Source organism: Tamandua tetradactyla, chromosome 21 (assembly GCF_023851605.1).
Source record: "Tamandua tetradactyla isolate mTamTet1 chromosome 21, mTamTet1.pri, whole genome shotgun sequence".
NCBI classification, from domain to species: Eukaryota; Metazoa; Chordata; class Mammalia; order Pilosa; family Myrmecophagidae; genus Tamandua; species Tamandua tetradactyla.
In genome coordinates this window covers 52,829,085-52,846,316 of record NC_135347.1, presented here as the reverse complement: position 1 = coordinate 52,846,316, position 17,232 = coordinate 52,829,085, and the positions used below count along the sequence as shown (strand labels likewise).

At 39.1% G+C, this 17,232-nt stretch overlaps 1 protein-coding gene across 2 annotated transcripts in view; it reads right to left on the bottom strand.

Moving 5' to 3' along the window:
- Positions 1-17,232, bottom strand: part of ARSB (arylsulfatase B) — a 191,507-nt gene that overhangs the window by 83,993 nt on the left and 90,282 nt on the right. For both annotated transcript variants that reach the window (XM_077139343.1, XM_077139344.1), the window contains exons 5-6: positions 14,983-15,226; positions 611-681 (exon numbers count right to left, since the gene is read on the bottom strand). In XM_077139343.1, coding sequence (XP_076995458.1) covers positions 611-681; positions 14,983-15,226 — 315 coding nt within the window. The remainder of the gene's footprint in view (positions 1-610; positions 682-14,982; positions 15,227-17,232) is intronic.

The following is a 17,232-nucleotide window of genomic DNA, read 5'->3' as shown; positions in this document are numbered from 1 at the left end:
TGCCTATGCGGACTATCACCACCTGTTGGTATCTGAGAGCATAAATGTTCCCCTTCTTGAAGGCATTCAGGTGGTTCCCCATGGGTATAATTTAGTCGGTAGGGAATCAGGCTACGTTACTTCCAGAAGCACTAGGAACGCCGTGCCTGTAAGACTGAGCGGTGCTGGGCAGCCCACCAGAGGCTCCTGCGAGTCTGGGCCCCAGCCCCGGCCGATGGGACTGTGAGTCTCCTGGAAGGGGGCTCGGGCGCTGTCAGATAACAGGGCAACAACCACATGGCACCTTACAGCGAGCAGCCTCAGAGAGCCCCTGGGTCCTAAAGTGACTTAAGAGAGGGCAGTGACTTAAAGATCTTGTAGCTGGTAAGTGGCACAGCCACAAATAGAATTTATCTCTTTTGATTCACAACCTGGTGCTCCTTTCACAGCACACCAGCTTTTTACTGGCTTTTCAAAGCCACCATGAGATTAATAGAACGTGGACCGGGAAGAAGTGTTTGCCTTTACAGCAACTCAAGTGATAAAAGAGGAAGCTAGGAGAGAGACACGGTGGCTGCTAAAGCCACCTTCACGGACCGAGGGACAGAGTGGCCGTGAGCTGGGTACTCACACGGCGCGGAGTCCACGAAATCTGGGTCGATGTTATGCAGCAGCTCTGTTCTCGGGGACGGTCTTCCTTCACTAGAAAATAATATTTTAGGAAACATTAATTTCCTCTTTCAAATGGATACAAGTTATCTTAACACTTCCTTTCCTTGTATTCATAGGAAAAACAGGCCTGCCAGTTAACAACTGTGTCCTGAGTTCAGAGGTCCCACAATCTGTGATGGGTATATTTTTAAGTAATCACCATTTGTCTATCTTATGATGATGATTAAACATTTATATAAGAATTAAGTATCAAGCAGATGTGGATTTAAAAAAAAACTGACTCCTGTGACCCTTGGCTATAAACAACATGGTTGTATTTAAACCTGACCATTCGTTCTATCAGAGAATTGAGAAACCACATCGTGCTTGTATGAAGACAGCTGTCTGCATACCGAATACTCACGAGGAAATGGGGAAAGAGCATCTGCCAAAAAGGTGGCCCCAGTATTACAGACAAACCCACCTTTTAAAGATTGGCCTTCATCAGAAAAATTAATGTCTTCTATTTTGGACAACAAAATGCACCTAAATCTGAAAAATGGAACTTGGATTCAATATGAATACTTTTGAAATATCTAGATATTTTACCGATTTTTTTAAAGCATGTGTGCAATTACAGTCCCAACCTACATTGGTGCCGAAACACCAGCGCTGAACATTGCACTGAAGAAAAACTTGGAGATGACCATGTCCAACCCCCTCAGGTTGTAAATGAAGAAGGCTCATAGCAGGTTATGGCGTGTGTTGGGTTGTGTGGCTCACAGAACGAGCTGTTTAAAAATTGGATGCATGAACCCCACCAGATGTATCTGGGGTTGCATGACATTTTCAGATAATTTTGCTAGTGTAGACTCAGCTTCGTGGACTTGTTAAAAATAGTTTCAATCATTGGGAGAGTACTGAGGATTGCTTGACACTTCAATGATATTCAGCTAATTACTAAAGGTTACAAAGTACTATTAATACCAAAGGACTCGAACACATCGGAATATCCAATCAGGTTCTTGATGTAACCAAGAGAACATACTTTCAAGGGGCCCAACCCCATGCCCCAGGCTCACAGCTACTTGTCTACGTAGAGGTTTGATATCTCAAAAACCAGTAAAAGTTTAAAAAAATCTGGGTCACAAGTAGCAAACATAAATGAGTAAACAGACATTAAATAAATAAGTAAATAAAAAAACTGCAACTACTATCATTATTACTTGATAAAATAAAGACAATTTTAATAGCAGAAAAGTGGGAAGGACACACTCTCACAATAAATGATGGTCCTTTAAAATGGGTACATCGAATGTGAGTATCTTTGATGATTTCCTCAACCCTCTCTACTCCATCAAACACACGGACTAGAAAGCAGGAGAGGAAACCTTCTCGTTTTCAACTTTTGAATCTGCATACGGGCTTTCAGAGACACCCCTCCCTCTCTAGCACACTTAATAAAAGTGAATAAAACATATGAATTCTATATCTTTTAGTGCATAACTGTGCTGCCAAGAACGTAAGGATGGACTTGAGAAATATCTTCATTTTTCAAAGGGGCATACATACAAGGAGGGGGGGTGGTAGTAATGGCAATGTGCATTTTGTGCATGATTGTTTTGTCAACCCACAACTTCTCTAATAAAAAATCTGAAAAATAGAAATAAAAAATGTTATAACAAATTAGAAACTCAATGAACAAGTTAAATAGCAGATCTGTAAAAGCAGAGTGGTGACTTAGTGAACAGGAAAATGAATCTGAAGAAATTACAGAGTAAGCAGCATAAAGAGTCGAAGAGCAAAAAAATATGAGAAGACTTATGGGGGACAGAGTAAGAAAGTCTAACATATACTTAAACTGGATTTGCAGATGGAGAAAATAGAGTAGGAAACAGATGATACTAGAAAAGATAATGACTAAGGATTTTCTAAAAATTGTTGAAAGATTCCAGGCCTCAGATTCTCAGATCAAACAAATTTTGAATAGATTAAAAAAAGAAAACTACAACTCCGCATATCATAAAACAAAACTGCAGAACATCTAAGGCAAAAGAAAATATTAAAAGGAGCCAGAGAGAAAAGGCGAGTACCTACAAAGGAACAAATGCACTCACAGCTGACTTCTCCATGGAAGTTAAGGGGCAATGAAAGATAGCTTTAAAGTTCTGGGAGAAAATAATTTCACCCTAGAATTTTATACCCATCAAAAAGTTCTCTTTAAAGAGCAATGGTTAAATTAAAACAAATGAGATTTTCTGACAACCTAAAAATGTAAGGGCACTTATTATATGAACAACCTCACTGAAGAAATTCTAAAGGAAGAATAAAAAATGATCCCAGAAAATTAGAGATGCAAGTGGAGATGATGAGCAAAGAAAATGGTAAATGTGAAGAAATTCTAAACAGTTCCAGATGATGATAATGATGCTAATTTTGGGGTTAAAAACAGCATAGAGATTTAAAATCCTGGATACCAACAGCAAGTATGTCAGGAGGGGGAAATCAGAAGGAAACGATTTTGAAGTCTGTGCAGAAAATTTTGCACTGATTTTAAAAATTAAATCCAGAGTTAGCTAAGTAAAATTAGCACTTTAAATTTTTTAGAGTAACTATTAATAAGGTTTTTCTGGACTTTAGAAACAATAAAACTAAATTCACCTAATTTGAAAGGAGGCAAGAAAGAAGAGGGGATAAACAAAAATTCAGGGGGAATATATTAATATACATTAATATATAACCACTCATCTTTAATAGCAGAGTTCACTGGAATGTCCAAAAATACTAGGCATAGTTAAATAAAGGACATTTTTCTAATACCTTGAGAGAGAGTATATCTGTATATTATACATTTCTTCATTATTCAGAAGAATCCTGTATTTCAAAATAAGGTGATATTTTTAACACCAATTGTGGGTAATTCCAGTGACTAATTATTTCTTTGGAAAAATCCTCATAGGCAGAATCATCATGATGCACATAGGAGCCGAAAATAAAACAAAACAGAACACCCAAAACTATGTTAACTGTGTTGTAATGCTGCTTTTTGAAATGTACTAATCAGAATATTTTAACAAGGATGTGATTAGAGACGTGAGCCAAGGAAACACAATATGTGGCAAACGATTAAAACAATAGCCAAAACATCCTTAATGATTCCAAGTCATTAAATAATACAAGAAAATCAAATGAACATTTACAGGAACCATCTAAAATATCAGAAATACTGGGCTACCCTCACTTTGAAATATGAAAGCTAGTTAAAATCACTAGACAATCTTATGCCCTTATGTCAGTCCTATGGAAAAATGATGGACTTTAGAAATATCTTCATTTTTCAAAGGGGCATACATACAAGGGAGGGGGGTGGTAATAATGGAAATATGGAAAAATATTATGATTAAAATGTGAACTGGGTGGCAGGATGGGTAAAAGGAGGCTACCCAAGGTTTTCCCTTTTTACAGTGCTTTTGCAACTACCATGTATTATTATTCTAACTATGAAAAAAAGTAAGATTTTTTAAAGTAGCATACAGATTATTTGTGGACTTTTCCGAGCTTCCATAAACACAACATTTCAAAGTATAACGAAATGAAAACTCAGATTTTACAGAGTTCTAGGAGCTTAAAGATAGGAAAAGTATCTGTGACTACAATGTGCTTTAGTCAGTTTTTGGAATTTAATTGTATTTTACCCACTTATAAACCAGCACATGTTAATCATGGAATTTCTTTCTCAGGAGCCTAGACATTTCCTTGTGTTCTTAGGAACAGGTTTGCCTTCATCAAAAGGTAGAAGAAACAGGAATGGGGGCCGGGCCACGAGGTCCTGGACAGGCTGTCAAGTCCCACCAATGAAGTCAGTTCTTTTGGTTCTGGTAAAGGGTGTAGGATCCTAAAGCCTGGGAGGGAGGGAAGGAGGAGAGAGGGAAGGGGAGGAGAGAAAAAGAAGAAGAGAGCGGGAAAAAGTAAGAAAAGAGAAAAGGAAAAAGAGGAGGAGGGAGGGGGAAGGAGAAGAAATGAGGAAGGGAGAGGGAGCAACTGTAGGTTTCCAGTAATCAAGCACAGATCCACTAAAATAATGGATATACACATACACACACCCACACTACATGCGTCAATTCAAGAGGACACAGAAACCATATAATTAGTTTCAGTGGCGACAAGGGCACAGTATATATATATACATATTTTTTTCATCACATAGTTGTATATTCTTTACCATGATCATTTTTAGAACATTTGCCTCACTCCCAAAAAAGAAATAAAAAAAAAAAAAGAACTCATACATCCCATACTCCTTACTTCTCCCTCTCGTTGACCCACAGTATTTCAATCTACCCAGTTTTTACCCTTTATCTTCCCTATTATTCATTTATTTATTTCTTACTCATCCGGATAAAAGGAATATCATACACAGGATTTTCACAATCACACAGTCACACTGTCTTCTTCAAGAGTCAAGGCTACCGGAACAGAGTTCAACAGCTTCAGGTACTTCCCTCCAGCCACTCTAATATACCATAACTAAAAGGGGATATCTATATAATACATAAGAATAACCTCCAGGATAATTTCTCAACTCTGTTTGAAATCTCTCAGCCACGGAGACTTTGTCTCACTTCTCTCCTCCCGCTTTCGGTCAAGAAGGCTTTCTCACTCTCTTAATTCCATGCCTTGGCTCATCCTGGAATTTCTGTCCCACATTGCCAAGGAGATTTACACCCCTGGGAGTCATGTGCTATGTAAGGGGGAGGGAGGTGAGTTCATCTGCCAAGTTGGCTTAGAGAAAGAGGCCACATCTGAGTAACAAAAGAGATTCTTTGGGGGTGACTCTTTGGCATAATTATAAGTAGGCTTAGTTTCTCCTTTGCAGGAATGAGCTTCACTGGGGTGAGCCCCAAGATCAAAGACTCAGCCTATTGATTTGTTTGTCCCTATTGCTTGCAAGAATATCAGAATTTCCCAGATGGGGAGTTGAATATTTCCCCCTTTCTCTCCTGTCCCCTAAGGGGACTTTGCAAATACTTTTTTATTCTCTGCCCAGATTACTGTGGGATATATCAGGGCAGCAAACTAACCTGTACAAACCAACAAGATCTCATGCCCTACTGAAGATTCCATGTAATTGTGGTGTTCAAGTAAAATGACCATACAAGCTAAGGGTACAACATACTGAGGCCAGAATAGGGAAGGTAGACTCAGGTCACCTGGAGGAGAACATCGGGAAGATGGGCAGGTGGGAGGGATGGGGAGAGGTGGTGATGAGCTGACAGAGCTCAAAGAACAACACCACGAGCTTTGTAACTTTGCCTTGGATATATACCATAGTCATAATGTTGAAAAGACCCTTATAGGGCAGAGAGACACTGTCCATTGGAGAGCTGTGGTCCTTTGTTGAAGAGGGACAGTCCTTCAGGCATGAATTACATGCCCAGAAAAAAACACCCCCTTACTTTGCTCAGGTTCCTCTTTCTATGGAGGAATTCAGTTTCCCCAGAACAAACTGGGCACATATACTCTACTAACTGGGAGGGAATATCTACTGCTTTGTTAATCAATTAACAATCTTAAAAAAGGACCATTTAAATTTGAGTCCTTTTGAATAATCAGATTGGCTTATTTGAAAGTTGTAAACCTTCACCACAGCCTGACTTTACAACATTATTGTCCCCACTAAAAGAAACCCTATACACCTTAGCAGTCGCTCCACATTCCCTCCATCCTCACCATCCCAGCCTTCAGCAACCACTAAACTATTTTTATCTCTATAGATTTGCCTGTTTGAGACATTTCATACAAATAGAATCATACAATATATGTCTTTTGTATCTGGTTTCTTTCACTTAATATAACATTTTCAAGGTTCACCCATGTTGCAATCAGTATTATTATTTCACTTCTTTTTATTAGTGAATAAGATTCCTTTTAGCGCTGTATGTTGCTGAAAATGAGCATCTGGGTCATTTCCACCTTTGGCCATTATAAATAATGCTATTCTGAACATTCATGGTACAAACTTTTGCGTGAACATATGTTTTCATTTCTCTTGCAAATATATATACAGAGTATAATTACGAGATCACATAGTAACTCTATGATTAATTTTTTGAGAGACTGGCAAACTGTTTTCCAAAGCAGTGGCACCATCTTACATTCTCACTAGTAATGCAGAAAAATTCCAGTCTCCACATCCTTGTCAGCTTCTTATTATCTTATGATTATAGCCATCCTAATGTATGTGAAGTGGTGTCTCATTGCGGTTTTGATTTCCATTTTCCTAATGACTAATGATTTTAAGCTTCTTTTCAAGAATTTGCTAGCCATTTGTATATCTTCCTTGGAGAAATTTCTATTCATATCCTTGCCCATTTTTTTAAACTGAATTAATTGTCTTTTAGTATTGAGTTATAAGAGTTCTTTATATATTTCAGATGCAATTTCCTTATCAGATATAAGATTTGCAAATATTTTCTTACATTCTTTGGGTTGTCTTTCACTTTTGTGATGGTGTCCACAAAACACAAAAGTTTTTAACTTTGATGTAGTCCAGTTTATGTTTTCTTTTTTACTGATTGTACTTTTGGTATTGTATGAGAGAAACCCTTGCTTAACTGAAAGTCACAAAGATTTAATCCTATATTTTCTTCTAAGCATTTTATAGTTTTAGCTCTTACATTTAGGTCTATGATCCACTTTAACTTTTGCTTATCACATGATTGAGGCCCAACTTCATTCTTTTGCCTCATTTGTTGAAATGACAACTCTTTTCCAGTTGAATTATCTTGGAATCCTTACCAAAATGCAAACTGATTTTAACATACAGCTAAGATGGAGAACCACTGCTCTCAAGCTTTTCCATGTGATATGGAAAGCTCACATGGTTGAGCAGATGATGGAAACGAGGTTTGGAACTCAGGCATACTCGTTCCCGAGTCCCTACTAACCACTGAGACAACTTACCTCCTTAGTAAAATGTAAACATGGCCTCAGTGTCCCCTTGAATGTGTCTTTTTTTTCCATTCTTTTGGTTCTATCAACAAATATCTCTAGTAACAGCAAATGTGTCTACCAACAAAAGAGTTAATCATTTTTCTTCATCTTCTCTTAAAGACTTATATTAAGTGGGTCTTCGATTGAACCATGTCTCCACAAGAGACATGCTCAAATCTTAATCCATGTTCCTGTGGGTATGGACCCGTTTGTAAATAGGACCTCTAGAAGATGTCACAATTAGTTAAAGAACAAATGGAATCAGGGTTGGTATTAATCCGTATGACTGGAGGACATATAAAGTGAGGAAATCCACACACACAGTCGGTCAGTTAGAAGCCATGATTCAGAAGAAGCCATTCGTCAGAAGCAGCCAGAAATCAGAAGAAGACAGAGAGGAGACAGACTGCCATAGGACAGAAGACTGCCAACACCAGGGAGCTCCCCAGCCCAGGGCAAGGCATGGCCCTGACGACATCTTGATCGGGGACTCCTAGCCTTCAGAGCCGTGAGCAATAACTGCTGTTGTTTACCAGCCCATCGTGTGGTACTGATAAAGCTGCTCTGGCAAACCAAAATACACGGAATTATATAGTTAATTGTCTCTGATGAAATTTTAGTATTCAATTTTAATTTACCCCCAATTTCACATTTTCTAGATGATTTTTTTAACTGCAGGGACACACTGATCGGTGAATACTTTCCAATATACTATAAATATTTTCTAAAAGTCTACAGTTTCAGACACTGAGATCACCGTACTGTCCATTTATAAATAGAGTTTCCAGTTTTTGACTTTCATTTTCCAACTATTCGAAGGGTGGGGCAGTAAAACATTTCCCATAAATAAATGAAATGCTGTTACATTCCACACTTCTTTTACCACTAGCTGTTGACCATGTGTCATAAAAAAGACACACTCTGGGAGGCATCATCAAATTTTTGGAAAGAGAAAGAGCCATGGCAATATTTTATGAGGAGAAATTTTGAGAAAAATTTAGTGATTAGAAAATTTAAGGAACATCCTCAGGTTTCCTGCTATCCTGTTAACCCTTTGTAAGTGTTGCCATATCATTCTCATCTTCACTATCAGTTACTAAGCTCTTACTAGGTACGAAGCCCTATGCTAGGTTACTTTATTCATATTCTTTCACTAAAGCCTCACATAAATGCTATGGGGCAGGTACTACTATTACATTTACAGACAAGGAAATTGATGCTTAGAGACATTAAGTAACTTGCTCAAGATCACACAAATAATAAGTGAAAGAGACAGGATTTGAACCAGATCTAACCCTAGAGTGCACATTTTTAACCACTATACTCGCAGAATTTCTTGCAGGACTTATTGTATTTATTATGTGGATGTGGGTGATATTGGCTTTGTGTAAATCCCATGCTTCTTGAAAGGCCATTTTAATATGCAAACATCACCATGAATAAAAAGTTTAGGCATGGAAATTATAAAATTTTTACTAAATTTTGGTGAGGAAATATGTAAGTTAAATTCATTTGATATGGAGTTATATATGGAAAAAGATTTTTTCATGTACAATTTTGTTAAGGAGGCTTATTACATTTTTAAAGTAGGCTATCTAAGAAATTATCAGTATTATTTTTAAAAATCACTGAATAATACCCCGAATCCAATCTTTTGCTATTCATTCCTGAAAAATAATTGGTAGGATTTCTGGGTTAGTATCAGAGCAAAGCGGCATATGCTGTTTTTTTTTTCCAATTTTCATTATAATACCCATGAAGAATTACAAAAAGACAAAAACTGGCAACAGCACTGGAAACTAAAGAGAAGACCAGATGCCAGAGTCCCGGGGGTATTTGTACTGACTCCAGTGCTGAAGAGATTAACAACATGTTCTTGGATTCTACCATGAGACTCTAAACCTGATCCCAAAGAAAGTAAAAAGAGATGGATTCACTTTCCTACCTCTAGCGAAAGGACTCAGGGGCTGCACTAAAATGAAAAACGGGCAATGATCTCCCATTAACTCTTTCCAGAGCGCACTGGTCATGCCTTAACTCTCATCCCCAATTGCCTCCTTTTCTACGGCCATGCAGGCAGCGAAACAACAGACTAACATGGGAGGAAATAAAAGAAATCAGGCATGATGTGTAGCATCCTGGAATACAAAGCCACTGGGAAAAAAATCCACAACAACCTTATGAGTACGACATAGTGTGGGCATAGGGTAGAAGCCCTTTAACCAAAAACGTTGGGAAAGTAGGAAATTTAACAATGCGTCATTCTTTAAATATTTTCTATCATCATAAAAACAAAACCATATACATATATACAGTCACAGGAGCCTATAAAAACATGAGTTTGCAGGTTTCCATGGAATAGTGGTGGTCATCTGAACTTAAACCTCTCAACACGTTCTTCTTTAAAAAAAAAAAAAAAAAAAAAATCATGCGGAGGGACTTCTGGTTTACCAAGATGGTGGCTTAGACACCCCAGGGTGCGGTTCCACCACAGAATCTTTGAACAACTAGCAAAAACAATTAAAGAGTTGCAGTAACTGGGGAAAGTGTGGAATCAGTAAAAGCCAGCTTTAAAACTGACAGAAGCAGCTTGTGGTGCCTTTGCTAGCCCCTCCCCCGCCTCTCTGGTGCCGTGCAGTGCCAGCCTACGCTTGGTTGTGGGTCTCTGGCCTGTTTCTGAAAGGAGTGGAGTAACCCCTATGTGCATACTGAGGTTTCTCTACGTCACTGCCAGTCTATTGGGGGGCAGCCTAGAATACTGAATCAGCTCAATATTCTCTAGCTTAACCTCCCAGAACTTTTCCTGCAGGTTGAAGCAGCTTGCTGGCAATTAACAGTGTAAGAAATAATTTAGTCAAAATTGCCTGAGGAAATTAATGTGAACTGTTGTATAGTGGTACTTTTGAATGTTTTCTGGAAAAAAAAATCATACTGAATGATAAGGAAAGAAACTGATGGGAGTGAGTAGATAACCACCCGAGAGCTGAAGGATCAGTGCAGGTGCCCACAACGAAGCAGAGTCAAGGTGGGGATTATGCAGAAGAGGGTGAGGGGATGTGTTCTAGTTGGCTAGCTGCCGGAATGCAATATACCAGAAATGGAATGGCTTTTCAAAAGGGGAATTTAATAAGTTGCTAGTTCACAGGTCTAAGACCAAGAAAATGTCCCAATTAAAACAAGTCTATAGAAATGTCCAATCTAAGGCATTCAGGGAAAGATACCTTGATTCGAGAAGGCTGATGAAGTTCAGGGTTCCTCTCTCAAGTGAAAAAGCACATGGCGAACACAGTCAGGGTTTCTTTCTCGGCTGGAAGGGTACATGGTGAACACCGCGTCATCTGCTAGTTTCCTCTCCTGGCTTCCTATTTCATGAAGTTCCCTGGGAGGCATTTTCCTTCTTCATCTCCAGAGGTCACTGGCTGGTGGACTCTCTGCTTCTCATGGCTATGTCATTCTTCTCTGCTCTCTCTGAATCTCATGGCTTTCTCTCTTGCTGTTCTCTGCTTCTAAAGCTTTCTCCAAAATACTTTTATAGTATTTTTCTTTTATAGGATCCCAGTAAACTAATCAAGACCCACCAGGAATGGGTGGAGACACGTCTCCACCTGTCAAGTTTAATACTGAGTGAGTCATATCTCCATGGAGATAAGCTAATTAAAGTTCCCAACATACAGTACTGAATAGGGATTAGAAGAAACAGCTGCCGTTACAAAATGGGATTAGGATTAAAACATGGCTTTTCTAGGGTGCATACATCCTTTCAAACTGGCACAGGATATAAGATGGGAAAGAACTCAGACCACATCTACTAAGGTTCACCCCCAGAAAGAGAAGCCTGCGCCCTGAATGACAAAATGCTTGATAAAGGTCCATTACCGGGTGGGTCAGAGCACTGGCTACTGGGGAATCAAAAGGAAGGAGTCTAGAAAGTGTGTAGGGAGAAGGTGGCATCAATTCTGAGAGAGGAGCAATTGAGAAACAGGTGTCTTTTGATGGTTAATGGTAAAGGGAAATAAGGAAGTGGCTGAAGATCATGGTTCTGCTGAAACAATATAATATCATAAGAAGGAAGGCCAGAAAGAAAGAGGCAGAATTTATTAATGAAACTACACTTCTCTGTGGCAACAGAAGAATGTGCTTATGAACCTGGACAGAAATTAAACTACAACATCCCACCCCTCACAGATCACCTGCTAGTGCAGGTCCAGGAAATGCCAACATACATAAGCATCATCATCATCGTCGTCAACAAAAAAGCATCTACATGAAGTTATCATAGAGATTTTAAAAGCTAGAAAATGAGGGTTCAAAACTTTTGGCAGATGAAAATATTCCCCCACTCTGGAAAGAAAAAAGCCACCAAATAGAGGAAAACTGTTATACAATATTTTAACAAGAATTAAATATAATTAAATCAACAATCGCCAATATTAAAAAACCACCAAATAACAGAAATTTTATAACTGAGGATAAATGTGGATAAGCAGAGAGACATGAAATAAGAACTCACTGAACTCCAGAAACAAATTGAAAAAAAAAAAGAAGACAAAATCTCAAGATTGAAAGTATATGAAAGCATATAGAAAATAGAAATGAAAATATCAAAGAGAAGGGATTAAAAATAAAGAATAAAGAGTTGAAAAGGATCAAGGAGAAAATGATAGTGACATAAGACATGTAGAGAAGATTCAATTATACACATCATTGCAGTCCCTAAAGAAAAACAAAACAATGGAATAAAGCTAATATTTAGAACTACAATTCAAGAAAAGAATATTTTTTTAATAGAAGAAGACCTGAGCTTATGGATTAAAAGAGCCCACTGTATATCTGGGAAAAGTGACCCAGTATGTTCAACTTTGACACAGTCTAATAAAATCCTTTAGCTTTAAATAATAATAATTATTATTAATAATATTATTATTTTCTGGGTCTCCAGGCAAAAGGACCAGTCATTTACAAAGAAAATAAAATCAGACATCAACAGCAACATGTAAAACAGGAAAAGTATGAGGAAACTCAAGGAGACAAGGGTTTTATATCAGTCAAGCTGCCTTTTAATTGTCAAGGTTGTAGAAAAAGCTTTAATAAAGCCACAAGAATTCAAAGAATCCTGAGAAATCTATTAAAGAATGAGTTCCTCCTCCTGTCCCATCAGAGGAGCTTGGCCACAAAGAGAACATTTTAACCTTGGAGAAAGACTTTCTGCAATCTGGAATTAAGGGCCACCTAATTTTTCCCCATTTCTTTGCAGGCAGAGGCAAGCACGTACCAAACTCCTAAAGGTTACTTCTGAGCAAGATAATATTAAGATTGAAATGTGGATTTATAATCCAAAATTTATGTTGTGGGCAAACATCAATGATTTTGCCTTTGCCAAAAATAATATTCCCACTGAACTGGGAACAAAGGAAATCATTCAAAATGAATTGATCTGTTTCTCAACTCAAGCCTAACCTCATCCAGCAAACTGTGCCACAGTTTTGATTTCATTTGTTGTGGTGTGCTTTTACAAGTCAGCATTTACGATATTTATGTCACCAAAAGAAAATAAAACAATATCAAAGCGGATTTTAAGTCATATGTGACACAAATATTGCCATGAACCTCACTAGCCTTCACACTGAAAAGCAAGGAGAAGCTGAATTGAAGTTCATGTTTTGCTTTGCTTGGAAAATTTAGTTCCTTTTTTTATGAAGTGAATATTAATTATCATATTAAAGAGGAACAAGAGAGGCACAAGTTTGTAAATATTTTTCGATATGTAAAGAAAATCTCCCAGCCTTCCCCAAAGAGACCTATGGCCTTTTGCCATGGTAACTGTGCACTGGGGAAAAGGAAATGATCAGACATTTCAGGGATTATTAGACACTACCTCAAAAGTGACATTAATTCCAGGAGACCCAAAACGTCACTGTGGTCCACCAGTCAGACCGGGGGCTTAGAGAGGTCAGGAGATCGATGGAGTTTTAGCTCAGGTCTGTCTCACAGTGGATCCAGTGGGTCCGGTTATTCTGTGGTTATTTCCCCAGTTCCAAAATGCACAATTGGAATCAACATACTCAGCAACCGGCAGAATCCTACACTGTTCCCTGATTTGTGGAGTGAGGGCTGGGCCAAAACCATAAAGATATCTGTATCCCATGTGAATGTTCACCAGAGGGTGACTTTAGCAGAGGAGTGTTTTAATAATCAAGTGGATAAGATGATCTGATATGTAGATACCAGTTGGTCTCTTACCCCAGCCATTCCTTTCATTGCCCAGTGAGCTCATGAATTAAGAGGCCATGGTATGGTGGTGGGGATGGAGGTTATGCATGGACTCAGCAACATGGACTTTTACTCACCATGGCTGACCTGGCTATGGCCACTGCTGAGTGCCCAATCTGCCAGCAGCAGAGACCCACCCTCAGTCCCTGATATGGCACCATGCACCGAGGTGATCAGTCTGCTACCTGGTGGCAGGTTGATATCATCGGACAACTTCCATCATGGAAGAGGCAGTGATCTGTTCTAACTGGGATAGAAACATATTCCAAATGTGGGTTTGCCTTCCCTGCACGCCATGCTTCTGCCAAAACTACCGTCTGACTTACAGAATGATTACCATCGTGTACCCTCCATGGCATGTGCCTCCCCGTGGTGGAGAGCAAAGACTGTGGTGTTCCAGACTGTGGTGGCTAAACAGGAGAAGGACCACCGCCATCTCCCAAGCTGAGTCGTGATGCTACTCCCTGGAATACAACCCCTTTTTTTTCATTTATGCATTTACTTGTTTAATACCTTTCTCCCTCACTAGAATATAAGCTCCATGAGAGCCAGAGTCTTTTCCCTCTTAGTCAGCCCTGATTCCTCAGCACAAAGCCTGGCACATAGTAGGTGCTCGTTATCAGTAAATGGAACCAAACTACTTCCCTGAGACTATGCAATTGCTTCTTAGCTCATCTTCCAGCTCCTTCCCCTGGCTTGGCCCTGCATACTCCTAGGAGGCAATAGGGCAGGGCTCTTCACCCCCTGCAGAAAGCTAACTAAACCACATGCTCCTTCCAGCACAGCTTCTCCACTTCAAAGTGAATCCACCCTTCAAAAGACCTTTGGTGGAGGTGCAGAGGCTGAGGACAATCTTGTTCTTCATGTAAAACACAGGCCCATAATCTCAAATTTAGAACTTAAAAAATATATATATAATGCATATATAATCTGCATTAATAAAATATATATTAACGGCATTTCCCTTTTAAAAAATAAAACATTTGTTTGTAAGTATTTTAATACACAACACCATCTTCTGACTCAGTCGAGTGAAGCTGTTCTAGACGTTTCAGTCCTAGGAGGAAAGAGAGAAAGAAGCCCAGGTACCTGATGGTTTCCCACACGTTGAAGCCATCGAGGGGCCTGGTGCCATTGGTGTGTCCCCTGGCCAGCCTCACGAGGGTTGGCAGCCAGTCAGAGATATGGATGAGCTCCCGAGTTGTCACGCCCTTGTGTTTCAGCAGGGGGCTTGCCACGAAGCCCACCCCTCGCACGCCTCCTTCCCACAGGCTCCATTTTCTTCCACGAAGGGGCCAGTTATTGCCGCCTGCCAAAGTCTGCCCTCCATTATCTGAAACACAGTTAGGTCCTGGCATGAGGAAAATTTCATTGAATGGATACATTTAAGAACAGAAGACTTCTATGTACATTCTACGTAAAAAAAATAATTAAAAAAATAAAACTCCTTGCCCTCTCCCACACCAACTACCCATCTCCGGCCCCACACTACCCTCTATTACACAGGAAAAACCAGTGTCCACCATGATACATGAATGATAGAAGACCTTTAAATTCTCTGCAGACAAAACCCACTGAAAAACAAGGAAACTGCCTGACTGAAGTTGCTTGTGCCCAGCAGTCAGCCAAGTTTCAAATGCAGGCGTGTAACTTTATATGGCATAGGAGGGAGGCTCCACAACAGTTGAGACCCTCCTGGAATGTGAAAAGAAATCCCTGAGTTAGCTTCACTTAGTGACTTAGAGTTCCTGATAGCTGGGGACAGAAGACCTTTTTATTCCCCTTTTGGAAACATTTTCTAACATTTGAACTGGTAGCTGAACTAGCATCCCACTCTCCGGTGATCTGAACTCTTTCTTAAGTGTTAAAGTGAAAGGTTCCCCAGTGGGCTACATGTCTCCTATAAACAGTACAGTCATCTAGAAAAGAGAATTGCGAGAAAAATTCTTTCCTGACAGGATGGCAAAATTAAGCTTCATCGTGTGCAACACCAGGAAAGAGAAGGTTTCTCTTCCAAGACAACAGAGGGTGTGGGGGATATTCACGAAGACAGAGTAGAAGGTACAGAAGGGACTGAAGTTAAGTAGCTTACCAGCCAGATGGAGGCTCAGAGTTAGAAATTAAGTTGGGCTATAGAACACAAATTGTGATTTTATTTTTTAATATTGAGGTTACGGAGTCATATCAGCTCCAAAAGCATCCATAGACTTAGATGACTTTAGAGATACCTTTTAAGTGACACTGATTTGCATGTACATTATATTCCAACTAAACCAAATAAAACACTGTTGTCCAAATGAACCACACGAGGGCAGTGTGATGGACTGGCTTTGTAGAATGTATTAGATTTATAAAACTGAATACTAATATCAGAAATCTACCAAAGCCACAGAATACACAAGGAAAGAAAGGGAACTAACACTTGCTAAGCAACCACCATGTCCAGACACCATGCTGCATTCATTCACATTATACCTCACAGAGCCTGGAGTCTTCAATTCAACCTGGCATGGAAGCCTGACTGGCCACTCACTAGCTCATGACCAGGGGCAGTATGCTTGCCTCACTTTTCTTTTTTTTTTTTTTTGTAAACTTTTTTTTTATTGTGAAATATAATGCATATACAAGAAACTATAAATTTCAAAGCACAATTTAACAAACAGTTATAGAACAAATTTCAAAATTTGGTATGGGTTACAGTTTCACAATTTCAGGTATTTCCTTCTAACTTCTCGAAGACACTGGAGACTAAAAAGAAATATCAATTTAATGATTCAATGACATACTTATTATCAAATCCTATCTTCTCTGTTACAATTTTTCCTTCTCCTTTGATTCTTCTCCAAATCTTTAGGGATATTTGGGCAAGGACCATTCTAAATCCTTCATGTTGAAAAGGGGTGTCCACATTATGTGGCAGAAGGATGCAAGTACTTGACACTTTTGGAGAGACTAGTAATTCTAGTTTTAAGGGCTTATCTGGCTTAGGAAGCATGTGAAAGTTTCAGGTTCCTGAAAAATAAACTTAGTCAGTGTTCTAGTTTGCTAGCTGCCGGAATGCAATATAAGAGAAACGGAATGGCTTTTAAAAAGGGGAATTTAATAAGTTGCTAGCTTACAGTTCTAAGGCTGAAAAAATGTCCCAATTAAAGCAACTCTATAGAAATATCCAATCTGAGGCATCCATGGAAAGTTAGTTACCTTGATTCAAGAAGGCTGATGATGTTCAGGGTTTCTCCCTCAAGTGAAAAGGCACATGGTGAACACAGTGTCATCTGCCAGCTTTCTCTCCTGGCTTCCTTTCATGAAGCTCCCGGGGAGGCATTTTCCTTCATCATT